This window comes from Cataglyphis hispanica, chromosome 2 (assembly GCF_021464435.1).
Source record: "Cataglyphis hispanica isolate Lineage 1 chromosome 2, ULB_Chis1_1.0, whole genome shotgun sequence".
In the NCBI taxonomy this organism is placed as follows: domain Eukaryota; kingdom Metazoa; phylum Arthropoda; class Insecta; order Hymenoptera; family Formicidae; genus Cataglyphis; species Cataglyphis hispanica.
In genome coordinates, this window is record NC_065955.1 from 12,340,906 (window position 1) to 12,355,609 (window position 14,704).

General features: G+C 30.4%; 1 protein-coding gene across 1 annotated transcript; it reads left to right on the plus strand.

Annotated features, from left to right (window-relative positions):
* Positions 1–1,662: 1,662 nt before the first annotated feature.
* On the plus strand, positions 1,663–11,928 carry LOC126858927 (G-protein coupled receptor 52). Its single transcript, XM_050609662.1, has 5 exons — positions 1,663–1,997; positions 7,500–7,871; positions 8,785–9,004; positions 9,781–10,210; positions 11,399–11,928. The coding sequence occupies exons 2-5, from the start codon at positions 7,760–7,762 to the stop codon at positions 11,576–11,578; spliced, it is 942 nt and encodes a 313-aa protein (XP_050465619.1). The 5' UTR covers positions 1,663–1,997; positions 7,500–7,759; the 3' UTR covers positions 11,579–11,928.
* Positions 11,929–14,704: the final 2,776 nt, after the last annotated feature.

Consider the following 14,704-nt stretch of genomic DNA (forward strand, 5'->3'; position numbering starts at 1 on the left):
TTTCGCAATGAAATATTAAATATAAAAATTATTCACACGATAATATTAGAAAAAGCGTTTAAAAAAAAATTAAAATGCTATTTTGATAAAATTGGATTGATAATGAGTAAAATATAAAATAAAATAAAATAAAATCTATTAGAAATATTTTAAAACTTGTTTATATTTGAAAAATGAAAGAAATATATTGTTAAAAATACAAAGGAAAAGAGCGTCATTTAAATAAATAATTGTGGAATTTAAGACTCCAATCTTGGTACTCGTAAAAGAAAAATTTTCATTGTACATTCGAGTTTAATTAAGAACTCGAATGCATACGAATATATTAACTTTGTAAAAATACTTTACGATCGAACGAATTAACAATTCAAATCAAAGTGTAATCATAGCAAAAAGAAACGATTAAGCTAAAATTATCACGAAGACGGCCATATTAATATGCGAAAATCCTGCTTTCCTATCTCGAGCGTACATTCTAAATAACTATTACGTGGTATCGTAAACTATTTTAATAAATTTTGATGACCTGTCTAAAGACCTAATTTAAATTTCTGACTGATGAATTAACAGCGAACGTAACGTTATCTCATGAAAATCACCATCGATTTTCTGGCTTTAATCAAAAGAGTGCAAATATATTACGGAAATGACTTCATCAACGCCATTTAAAGACAAATTGATAAAGGCATCACTTTCTCTGGTGTCTCTTCTCTGATTTGATTTAAATAAATGAATATTTGCTTCAGACTTTACCGGCATTTTGTCAACAACAATATAATTTTTAAATCAAAACGTAAATAATTTTTTTTTTAAATAATCTTATTAAAAAAATGTAAATTGTGTTGTACTTGAAGTATTCTGTTACTTATTTGTATAGTAGTTACGCAAATATACATTTAAAAATATATCTTTCTCTTCCGTATTCATCTTCTTTTTTCATTGCTTCTTGTTTTTATAAACTCTATATAAAATAAGGATAATAATATATGTAATTATAAAATTTTTTATTAACAAACTTTTAGAGGATTTGCAATTTAAAATGAAATTATGAGATTATCTGGAATTTATTGAATTATTGATCATATATTTTTTTATTACACAGAATAGGGTCATATAATAAAACTTGATACCAGTAATTTAATTGATCCTGACCTAGCTAATTAGGAAGCAAATTGTCTATAATTGTACAAAGGATGTGTTATATTAAGTTTACGACTTTATAATATATTATAATATAAATATTCGTTGATACTCTATTTCTTCTTAAATGCAGTAAAGCGGAAAAGTCGAAGCGGCAAGCTCACAGAATTGAGAATCGATAAGTAGCCGTCATGAGATATTCGAGAGCGAGGGCAATTCAAAAAGAATATTGATACAACAATTTCCATTGTCCATCGATTCTTTCTGCTCGTTTATTTGACAAGCACGAAATCTGCGGGTGTTTGTGACAGCGAAAATGCGGACAGATCGCGGGAATCGACGATACGGGGTTGGTTCGTGTGTCGCGACAACAGGGTCGCAGCCTCGAATGCGCCGCGAAAATGCCCGGGTGGGAAAGGGTGGATCGGGGGTGGCGCGCAAGCGTCGTCGCCGTCGTATCGACGCCTCGACGCCCGGGCCGAGGGAGAAAAACGGACTTCTCTGCCAGTAGTAGTTGTAGAAGTCCCGGTTGTGGAGTCGAGCGAGAGTGAGAATATGTGCGCCTGTGCGTAGCGGTGTGCTTCTGCGAAGGCATCTCGAGTGGATCTTACGGCAGAGCGGGAGGGATATATAGGGACGTTGAAAGGGACAAGATCTCGGCGGTACGAAGACGACAACGACGACGACGGGAGTATAGAACGACGCGCTATCAGCCTCTCGGCTATCGCTGCCGCCGACTCGGCCGGGTTCGCGGAGAAAAGCGACGCGAGAGGGTAAACGGGAGCGTCAGGAGGCTGCGAGGGGCACCGGCGGAGCTGCTGCGAGCTGGTGCACGCGATCAGGATGCGACCGAGGAGGTACGTGTGACATTGACTGAACTGACATGGTCGAGGGTGATAGTGAATAGCGGATGCGAACGATGCACACAAAGTACTCGGAATTTGGGATGCTGCGTGAACTGCAATGTCATCGCCGTGCTTAATTATATATTAGGAAGCTCGCTGATTTGTCGATATTATATCGCTCCAATTTACTGCTTCTTTTCCTTGATTACGATGAAATATTTCTGAGTGAACGGTTGCGAAAGACCGCGAAGATGTAAAGCATCAAAAATCTGATGTCTTCTTTTTATGCCTGATAGCTTCTAGCAGTCGGAATCCTATGCAACTACGAAGAGAAATCTTACGCAATCGTATACAGAGTTAATTAGCGTTCTATGAATGTTTTACGCAAAGGTTTATTGCACATCGTGCATATTGCAACATGTGCTCGTGCAGTTTTTAATGTTTTCCAATTGAGTCTTCTAACTCTTGTGCATCATTATCTTTTGCTATATAAATATCATATATTATATCATTTTTATTAATAATTCTCTAATTGTGTATGATTAATATGATATATACATATATATATATATATATATATATATATATATATGTAAATATATATAATATTATATTATTATTTATATATATATTTAGATATAATAATCAAATATATAAAATATTTATATTATTTTAAGTAAATTTCCATCTAATGTCATTTCTTTAAAACAGACTGTCAAATCTGACAATTTTTCAAATTTAGCTAATTTAAAACATATGAAATATTGTGCAAGAATTATCTCTGACCAAACACCATTGAGATTTTTCAAAAAGCAAATAAATTTGCTCTTTTAGCCTTTCTTATTTGTTGCGAAATTGTTACAAAGAGCTGCTACTAATAATAAGTGTATATACGGAGAATAAATAAAAATCACTCGCGAGCCAAGCACGCGGCTGGAAATCTGCGATGTGCATTGACTCGCGCGCGCGTCCGTTACTCGTGGATCACCCCTTATCGCGACACATGCGCATGACTGCGCAAATATTCGGTTAACTAAACAAAAGAGAGTAGACCCTGCTGTGTCGGATACCAGTTCGGGTTTGTTCGTCATCCCGATAGAAAAGCGCTCTCGCTCTAGCGGTAATTGAAGAGCCCCGCTGGGAAAAACCGTCGCTCGATGCTTTCTTTTTGTCAGCCGCAATGATACCACGTCGTTGATTGTCGTCGGATATGAAAATGGATAAAAATAGCAGCGTTTCGAACCCACGAGAGAGACCGTGGTTTTAATCAACCCTCTCAGTTTCCGTATAGTCGAGCCATGTATTGGAAATTGAATTAGATTAAAGAAAGATTAAACAAAAGATTAGACTATATAGAGTTTTAATTGAGTTAAGCTAATCTTGTCAGAGATTCTTTGTTTATCAAAAAGATATTTTTCAGTAGAATATATATATAGTTATATAAATAAAATAGAAATATTTTTTTCGAAGATTTTCGATCGATGTGTTGAAATGTAACAAACTATCATTGATTACAAATAAAATGACTAGAAGGAATTATCTTTTTGCCCCTATATTGTTTATACCATATCTTATTAAATTACATTATTTTGAAATGCAATATATTTATAATTTATTATTGCAACTTATTCCACAGTATCACTCTTCTGATATAATTGACAATTTTAATATGATAATATTGCATGATTTATTACGATGTTCAAGAAATGATTTAAAAATAATATGATTAAACGTGAGAATGGAAGGAAAAAGCTGTTACATTTATGACTGAGTGGATTTGAACATATATCAAAGAATCTCAACAAAAGTGAAACTGAAAGAATTATTTTTAGCCAGAAATATTCAATGTTATGCAATAAAGGAACTAATGGATATGTAATTATGTACACGATGATCAAGTATGATAAATCTCGTTAGTGATTTATCAAAGAGCAATATTGTGTGTATTATTAAATGTAAACTACATTCTATTATTAGAACAGGTTGTACATATATATAACATTGATAGAATAAAGAGAGATATCATTTGTAATTTTTAAATATAAATATAAAAATTAAATATGTGTCTTAACTCCATATGTTATTTTATTTTATAATTCACATATTTTATGGTCATCATATATTTTTTGTATAATTTTTTTTTTGTATAATATAAATAGTATAGTTATAAATATTAACTTATTAATTATAACTTTAAAATTTAATTGGCAGTATTATATATATTATCACATTAATTTATTATATAGTACCAGAATTTGTCATATTATTTAATCGTATCATAAAAATAAGTGCAATTACATTACAGCGGTTAAACAATTTCTATTTCTACGATAAAAATAGTATTATAGAGTTATTAATATTAGTGCAAAATATTGTTCCGTGAAATAATGATTATATATTAAAATAATTCATATCGTTTGACATTTCTGTTGCGATTTTCTATCTTAAATGAGTAAATCTTACATAAGTTTGTCTTCAGTCACGTTATCCAAGAGTAACGTAGACAAATATAAAACAGCTATGTACTAACTGCTCTGATTACCAAGTGCGTTCTTAATTACATAAATTATGCAATTTAAATTAAATTTCTCTCTAAAAAGGTTAAGAGAGACCATTTGTTTCTGCAACTTCTTAATTTTCAATATTACACATTTGAAAGTTTTGTAATTAAATATTAAATAAAAATTCTATTCAGATAAATTCCATATAAAATTAATTATTAAAATATTGTTTTGCTTACATGTTTTTAAAGTTACCATTACAAAAACGCATTTATTTTTGCACAATTTAATGAAAAACTTTTTAATAACGTTTTTATCGAAAGAATACAAATTAAGAGATACTTAAAAAAATATCAATAATTCTAGAATATAGACTATATATTGTTACAATTTTTTCAGGCAGCATTTCATTAGCAGTTCTGTGAGATAATCTAAAATTTTAATACAATCAATAACGCGTTAATTAATGTATTGATAAATCTATTTTCGGTTGGTTGCTCAAGCATTTTTTATTCTGTGTTATTCGGTAAAAAAATATTTTGATTGAAATAACAGATTTTAACAGGAATATTTATCTTTGATTTTATCAACTAGATATTGTTCACATTGCAATGTTCACATATCTATATCGTAAATTGTTCGTCAAATTGCAACAAATAAAATTTTGTTCTCGTAAAAAGCATTTTAGTGCGCAATTAATATTATCACGCAGAGAAAACTGCCTAGAATTATTTTGCGTTCCGATAATCTCGCTGATCAATTGTAGTTGTAGTTGTACCTTAAAATGGAAAAATCGGTAACGGAGTCACGCGTTATCGAAGACTAAGTAGTGGCGAGACGAGAGACTAGCAACTTGGCAAGTACAGCAACGTAATTGCTTATAATACACTCGGGGCTTCATTAAGCTGCTTTTCATGTAACAAAGCGTTGCGTGTCGATGGTTACGAAGCTTGCTTATAATTAAGCATATATTATAGACGATAATTGCGACATATCTGGATCTTCGAATTGATAATATCGTTTTCATGTGGATAAACGCTTGCGCATCGATCAGAATTGCTGTTGATTTTGAATTGTAGCAGAAGTTGTGAATCTGTTGAGAGACAATCCAATAAAAATTCAATAGAAAGCCTGAAAAAGTGTTCGGTTTCATACATTATGTTTATCTTGAAATTCAATAAATTTCACTTTCGATACCATATAAATTTGTAGTGGAGCAATTAATTAAACAGTGGTAAATGATTATCTTGAAAACATTTTTCAATCAATTGACGATTATGAAATTATTATATATTTTTAATCTATATGCAAATATTATAAAAAAAAAAACTGAAATAGAAAAAACTTTCACTGTTAATCCAAATTATGGCAAAAAGATTCTTTATCAAAACTTATCATTCAAATGCAAATTCTAAGTTCTTTTAACAGAATAGAAATTATATTGCATTAAATTTAATATTTATGTTTATAAATACTTGGAATGTTACAATAATATAATGGAAAAATATCTATATATTAAAATAGAAATAATACATTGTTTCTAACAATACAAACAATTCTTCTTTCAATTATACAAATATCATATTGTACAGCAATAAATGTATATAACAAAGCATTTTAGGATATTTACATATTTACAATTACATAAAAAATTTAGTGCTATGGCATTAAAAAAAATTTTAGAAATTATATTACTTAAATATTAAAAATAGTCACACACGATTACTTATTGCATATAATTAACGCGGATAAAAATAATCACACACAAATAGTGCGATGCACTCTCAGACAAGGGTATAATGTCAAGGGTTTCGATTGCAATGTTATTTATGCCACTGTCTATTCCTCTAGTTTTCATCGTCGATGGTGCCATGTCACGTCGTCGTGCAGAAAATGCGGAAACTCGATTTTAATTCGGGAAACGCGATACTAGACGATGCTACAATACACCCCTCCATTCAGGATCGACTCAGCTAAATTATGAATGGCGGTCGATACCTAGGGAGGGAAAGCGTCGTGCGGAACGTTTGCGGGATACTTCCACAAGGAAAGAGTTACGTGGCTTTCACGGAAAAATAAAAAGGGAGAAAAATATACGGCGGCGTATATTATCGTCACGAACGATCCAGAAACACTTGCTCGATACTCTTGTTCCACGTTATCCGACCGATCTAGCCTTCGGAATGCAATTCTCCTATGTTACCTTCTCCCTAGTGTCAAGCTGGACTGACACACTGACCTCAAACTTGAAGATGAATCGTGCGCGTAGCCGGGACTTGATATAGATTAGCATTTTTTTATTATTTTCTACATAGCATTTGTAAGTCTTTAATGTAAGCCTTAAATCATTTATTTAAGAATAAGTCAAACATACTTTCAACAATAAGCCAACATACTTTTCTTTTAATAATTAAAAGATTTTTTTACTCTTGTAGAATCTTTTTATTTTAATATCAAAATTTTTAGTATTATTTAATAATTGTTGCCCAAAATCTGTATTGAAAGAATAAATGCTAACCTAATAAGATTATTAACAAAAGATTAATTTTTAAATAGCTGTATTTAATAATTAATATAACATATACAATATAAAATAAATATAATTATATAATAAATAAATATATTAATATAATTATATAATAATTAACAATAATTATATAATAAAATAAATATATTATAATATAAAACAATTTTTATAATAATAATAATTATTATTAGACTAATATTTTTAATTATAAATGCATTTTTACAATTGCAACTAATTATTTTGTCAATTTTTTAATCAATATATTTTTAAATTATTTAATTAACTTATTATATAATAATAATATGATATTCTGTTTTTGATTGTAGCATTTTTTGTACGTTCAAATTATATTAAATTTTATTTAACATTTATTTTTGCAAAGAAATATATATTTTTCTTAGTTAATTAAATATAATAAATTGATAAGAAATGCGCATAAAATTTTGATTGCAGCCATCTTAGTTATTAATTCTTTTGAATTTACAGTAACACGGTTACATCGATGGTATATCAAGATCCTTGAAGACACAGTTTCATATCGAGAACTCTTTTGCTTAAGGACTTCAAATATTTATTTCTAATAGTGCGGAATAGGAAAGTACATAACGAAGAAGACACGTGCAGACGCCGAAAGTGGATCAGCGCGAGCTTCGAGAAGCGTCCTGACAGCAGGAAGATTGCATAGAAGGTGAAGGGTAAAAGCATCTAAGGGCGGGTGGGGGGATGCAGCTCGAAAGGGTGGCGGCATGGAGGAGCCCTCGTTGGAGGCTCTCATGCAGGCGAGCCTTATCTTCGTGGTCGCCGTCGCCATCATTCTCTCGAATCTGCTCATTATCGTCACCTACCTTAACTTCCGCGGTAAGTCGACAAGAGTGCTTTGCATTTTCGCAGTTTGCCTTATAGTTTAGTATCATATTCATAACCTTTTCAATTATCGTAGTTAAGTTAGTGTTCACTCAGCGTTCAAGTGCATTTTCCTGTTTGAAAGTCATGAATGTTTATATTATTAATAGAACAAATTATGTAAATCTGACATATTAATTAATAATATATATATTCGCAAATTTGATCAATTTTGTCATTTTGTTCCATCTTGAAATCTCACACTTTAACATAGTTTTTTTCAATAATAAATAAAATAAAACTAGACCAATTACAGCCTGGACTATAATAATATACATATAATATAATAATATAATAATAAATTAATTTAACAAATTTTAAATGTTAAAGAGATTGCTGAATCTTTAAATCAGATTTTAAATGTTAGGAATCTACAATTTTAAAATGTTTAAATTGTTAATCAATTATACATGATATTAATATTATATATCAATAGAAATAAATGAAAATAAAAATAGATAATGTTTTAATATATAATGTTCTAATGTGATAGAGTTATATTGTTTTATTTTAATTTAATTTTAATTTTATTAAATTTATTACAAGAATATAAGAAAATAAAAGATGGGAAAGAAGTATTGTAAAAAAGAGACAAAGTAAGAGTGTAAAATTATAAAAATGTAAAGATGTAAACCGGAAGTCATCTTATTTGCAAGGCAAGGATTATGAATAAATATCAATAATATACATACATGATTGATGTCAACAAACGTAATAAACTAGATATATATATATATATATACATATATATATATATATATATATATATATATATATATAATCATTATAATTGTATAATTGTATAATTGTTGCTAGTATTAATAATAGTCAAATACATATCATGATATTAATAATATTTTGTTTGCAGGTCCCTCCGAGGTGATAAACTACTATTTGCTATCACTAGCCTCGGCAGATCTTCTATGTGGTCTGTTGGTGGTTCCGCTCTCAGTGTATCCGGCGTTGGTACGAAGATGGGTTTACGGAGATATCGTGTGCCGACTCGTCGGTTATTTGGAAGTCACACTTTGGGCGGTATCGGTGTACACTTTTATGTGGATCTCCGTAGATCGCTATCTGGCTATCAGGTACATTACAATTATATTATAAAAAAAAAGATTGATACCACACGTTTATAATATAAATATAATAATATATATGTATATATAAGATTAAAATTAATTAATACAAGTCAGGATGCGCATCTTTTGCCATTATTGTAGAAATTCTCAAATTATATTTCATAACGGACTGCAATAATATAGTCTCTCATATACAGGGTTGGATGCTTTTCGAATTGTATTTAAAATGCCAAGTATAAAATACTTTAAAAAATATATTTAAAATGCAAAATGAGTTTTTCGAATCTATTTTAAATGTAAAATGGATAAATAGGTATTTTAAATGGTTTTTAAATGCAAAATGACTTTTTCTTTTATATGTAATTTATTGAAGTATTCATACATTTTATAGTTTTATTTGATAATTTGATAATTTTGTTCTCGAAAGTTAAAGAACAAGTGATGCTCACGAACGTTAAGTTCAATGTGGCTATAAAAGAAATTGTGTTTCGGTCAATCACGGGATTTGGTTCCTCTTATATGCGCTTAGAAAATCACATTTATCTATTTTAAATAATTAAATGTATAGATATTTTTATTTTAAATGTAAAATGGAAATGGTTTTCCAAAAAGCATTTCAATGTTTAAATGCAAAATAGCATTAAAATACAAAATGCAAAATAGCATTTTCATTTTAAATACATATTTAAAATGGAAGCATTTCAAATATTACCCAGCCCTCATATAGTATATCGCGATTTTAATAATATTTGTAATATCGTCTTTTTTGTGGACTTTTACAGGAAACCATTGAGATACGAGACCGTACAGACGAAAACCCGATGCCAATGCTGGATGGTCTTCACGTGGATCAGCGTGGCGATGATGTGCTGCCCGCCTTTGCTCGGCTTCAACAAGCCGATCTTCGATCGCGAGGCCTTCATCTGCATGCTCGATTGGGGCAACATGGCCGCATACGCCATCACGCTCTCGATCCTCGTGTTGGGACCATCGGTCATCACCATCGTCTACACGTACTTCTATATTTTCTCCATGATGAGGCGACTAAAGTCCGGCGTGTTGATCCACGACAAAGAATATGCTACTGCACTATCGGAAAATCTGAGCAATCCGAGTCACATTATGTCCTTCGTCTTAGTGATGCTTTTCTGCCTATCATGGGCACCGTACGCCGGGCTAAGGATATACGCAGTCGTTAACGGACCACCTCAGGTAATGTGACCCTGTCACGATTTCTTTAATTGATATTAAAAAAGGCAAGTGTTGCTATTAAAATTAAGAGATAAATCTTGACTTTAATTTGATATTTCTCTGTAAAAAAATTCTAATAAAAATATAATAGTAAATCTCTAGAATGTTAATATTTTAAGATTGTATATATATATATATATATATATATATATATATATATATATATATTTAAAATGTTTATTGTTACTTATAACCTAAATAAAAAATATACAATCTTAAAATATTAACATTCTAAAGATTTACTATTATTGATTGTATATATATATATAAGCAAATGTACTTTTTTTTATAAAGCGATAAGAGCGATAAGATACTTAATTAAATAACTGAAATTTAATATAATAATAGGCACAATTAAAAAAAAATCATTTATAACTTGAATTAATCTTCTGATAATTGTCTATAGAATTAACTAATTGACACAATTATCATTTAGTAATCATTTTTAAAAGAATTAATGTAAGAAATTGCAATAAAGATTGTAAAATTTTGTTTATTTCTGTTTAGACATTATATTTTCATCTTACAGCTGTTATAAAAATGATTTTTCTTATCAAAAAAACACTCGTATTAGAAAGACTATAACGACATTTGCTTGACATTGACATGATTTAAAAGTAACTTTAAACTTCATGAAAAGAAGCATTGGAAATGAGACAATTAAAAATGTAGGTCGAAGTTTATAAAGCGGAGTAGGTTAATAAAGAATACGCTCGCTAGTACATAAGCATAAGAAGTTCATATACAAGGACATACTCTATGCGACTGTTAAAAGGAGTTAGAAAGTATACTTTATAGTATTCTACTTATATGAGATATGAAAGTTTGAAATGTCATTTTGTAATAATTATTTAAAGTATAACAAGCTTTATTTCTTTAACTTTTGTTTAAATTTCTAATAGTATCACTTTTCTCTCATTTCTCGCATTAAGAAGAATTTAGCTTTATTATTTATTGTTTGACAATAATTAGTAAGAATTTTATTATACCTTCATATTACAATTTAATTATATTGGACCTTTAATTATATTGGAGAAAGTGAAAGATAAAATAATAGAATTTCAAATTCTGGATCACGCAAGAAAAATGAATGAATCCTGATTACAATTGATGGAGCGAGGATTAAAATTTATATATTTAATATCGTAGGTGCCGTTTTTACACTTTGCCGTGGTGTGGCTGGGGGTCACGAACAGCTTTTGGAAAGCGGTCGTCCTTGGTACACTGAGTCCCCAGTTCCGGTTGGCTGCGCGAGTACTCTGCCTCACTATATGCTGCCGGCATAGGCGACTTCCACCGGAACTCCTTGGCCTCGACGACGACGACTAATGCCACATTTATTACGTCTACGTGCAAGCAGAGCCTTATATTGCGTTCTGTTCTACTCGCAGCGCGTTCTTAGAGCGTCGCTTTTATCTCTACTCAAGGATCGTCCTCGCATCTTGGCACCACTCGCAAGATGTTCTTTTAATCTTCACTTCAAGCTCCGATATATGGAATCGGTAACGATCATAGCTTATGAATATCGCGATATTGATTCCTAACTTAGTTGAGATAATTTAAAGGAAACATTTAAAGGAAGAGTGATAAATTATCAAAATAAGTATTATGTAGAAAATAGAAAAAATTTCGAAATATATGAGAGTGGTATTAACAGAAAAAAAAATTTTTTAATCTTGAAGTAGATGAAAAAATATGAAAATTTGTGTTTAAATTCTGTATTTAAATTCTATATTTTTAAATGTGAAAACTCGATATTTTTCCCAAACAAAAAATCTGCATTGTTGTATTATCTGCATTTTATTTGTATATTTATATGACTGCATAAAAATAAATTTATGTACATATTATATTTTTTTTTTTTTTTTAAGAAAGAGAGAGGAAACGTTTTAAAAATGCAAAAAAAATTTATTTATAAATTTATATTATACACGTATATTTGATAATATAGACAGCTCAAGTAACACTTAAATTGAATTGTCAAAATAATCAAAATAATACAATCAGTATATTTAGCTTATCTAATTTTCATAATAGAAATAAATTAATACGTGATGACGGCCCATTTATATAAAAGGATGACGCGGAACAATGTGTGAGTGGTGCTTCGAGTTTTGCGAAAAACAATACATTGCCGGCGGAATTCGGCGACTCCGCCGACGCGCGTCCATCTCTAAAATAATCTCGCTTCGCTCAAACACGCTAGAGTTTGTTAATTAGAATCCTCTTAACTAGGATAATTTTCTGCGCCGTACGAAAAAAAAAAAAATATATAAAATGAAGAACGACGAGTCACTCTATGGTATTTGAAACTAATTATCACCTAGTCCACGTTGACGTAAGATCACGCTCAATAAATGTCGTAGCAAATTATTATAAAACGAGAGTTACTGACTGTCGTACCAGCAAACCGCAGATGATCTGATCGTAAAATTACTCGTTAAACGATGCCGGAATATATTATGCGGAGAGAGAAATTTAGTCAATTAACGGAGATGCCTCTATAAATGTGACGCGTCGTCGGCGACGAGTTTTACATCGTCGTGCCCGTAGAACGCCCTCGATAAAGGGTGATTTGAGTGCCGAGCGTGCAAACTTTACGCTTCTCTAATGCGCTTCCTAGCTGCTGGCTTTCCCGCTCTTTCTCTTTCTCGTCGAGAATCATCTGCGGACAAATCTACGAAATCAAAGCGCGTATTAATGAATGCCGATTATTACTCGCTTATCCTTTTTCTTACTACTGTGAAACACCATTGTGGTACTATAATAATTACATAGTTATATAAACTATAATATAATTATCAAATTGAGATATATAGTTTGCATGACTACTTAAAATTACAGATGTTAACAGCACGCCCGCAATAAACGAGAGTTAATCTGGCAATTTGTGAGCCTGCCAATTTATGAAAGTTGATAAAAAGTTGCGCGCAAGATTCTAGGATAGCTTCATGACTTCTATGAATATGAATTTCAAATAAAATTTTCCGCTTATCAAGATTCATTTTTGTAACATATAAGCGAGATTTCGGTCGCCTAATTATTCATATAGCGGGCCCTGCGACGAAAAAGAGAAAGTGCTTCTCTTCAGGATCAAGCTGGGCTCTCAGTTTCTTGAAAACTAACTGGGTTTATGAAATACTCTTCCCGCGGAAATCAAAAGATCATTATATAATCTAATTCTTATTTCCGATCACGTAAGTTTTATGGGCATCGCCCGCTATAAGCTTTATTATTAATCTTATACAAAATGCTATAGTCGGCTAGTGGCAACTTTTTTGCATGAAAGCGTAAACTGTTGCGTCCAATTTTCGCACGTCTACATGAACCATGACGACTCAAGGCGCAATTTCAAATGTAATATTTGAATATTTGAACAATCTACCTATAAACTGCTGAAACTGAAACTGAAATTATGTGGAATCGAATACTTTAGGAGATGGCAAATGAAAGGAGCATATAAATGTTAAAGATATAGAAAAATACGATTTTACAAAGTCATTTTATATGTGAAGAAAAGCGTACTTTTCGATTGCTTAAATTAATGCGCAATTAGCGAGTGCAAGGTGCAAATTTTTATTGATTTAATATCTTATTTTATACATATATGTATATTCCTTTTTATCTTAGATTCCTTGCTTTTAAATTTATAATATTTTTATTGATTGCAGTTTCCTAAATTAAAATTCAAAGATTATGAAAATATATATAAACATTTTTTTTGATTTGTAAAATTTATTTGCGTACATTGCTAACAAGATGACAAAAAGAAGCGAAGTGCTTGTAACAAAGAATGCAAATTTAACACAAATCGACATCAAAGAATTGTTACTAAATAAAAAAGATGTTTATATATTTATTTAATTTAATATAATTCTTATAAATATAAAAAAAATAAATTTGAAACTATAAATACATAATATTTAGAAAAAAATATATATATATATATATATATGTATATAAAAATGTCTAAAATTTTTTTTAAGTAAAATATTAATCTATGTTTCGCGAGAAATCAAAGATTCCAACACAAGAAGAATTAGCGAATGTGAGTAGATTTGTGACGCCTATTATGAATAGCATAAAATTCTAGAATTAGGCATAGCTGAACTTCCACGTAATGTCGTTGAAATGAAAAGAGAGCAATGTAATTCGTCAATGTTTTTTCGCTGTGCTCCTGGAGTAGTCTTCGCGTGGATATGTGGGCGCGCCTTGATGTTTTTGACAAACGTTAATTCTGTAAATGAGAATTAATATACGAATCGGTGTCTAGAAAATTTAAGCTTCTATTTTTTACTCTAAACTGTAACATGTTTTATTCAAATATAACACGTCTCTCTGAAAAGAATACTTAATTGTCGTCTAATTCGTGACATTCAAAATATTGGAAAAAAAATAGAAAGATACTGTCCTATAAATGAAGAAAAGCAGTCCGAAACATCTACTCATTATTTT

Bases quoted from the DNA above. Each gene is read 5' to 3' on its own strand.
- LOC126858927 (XM_050609662.1), top strand. From the start codon at position 7,760: ATGGAGGAGCCCTCGTTGGAGGCTCTCATGCAGGCGAGCCTTATCTTC. The intron at 7,872-8,784 runs GTAAGTCGACAA...TTTTGTTTGCAG, and splicing joins CACCTACCTTAACTTCCGCG to GTCCCTCCGAGGTGATAAAC. The intron at 10,211-11,398 runs GTAATGTGACCC...TTAATATCGTAG, and splicing joins TCGTTAACGGACCACCTCAG to GTGCCGTTTTTACACTTTGC.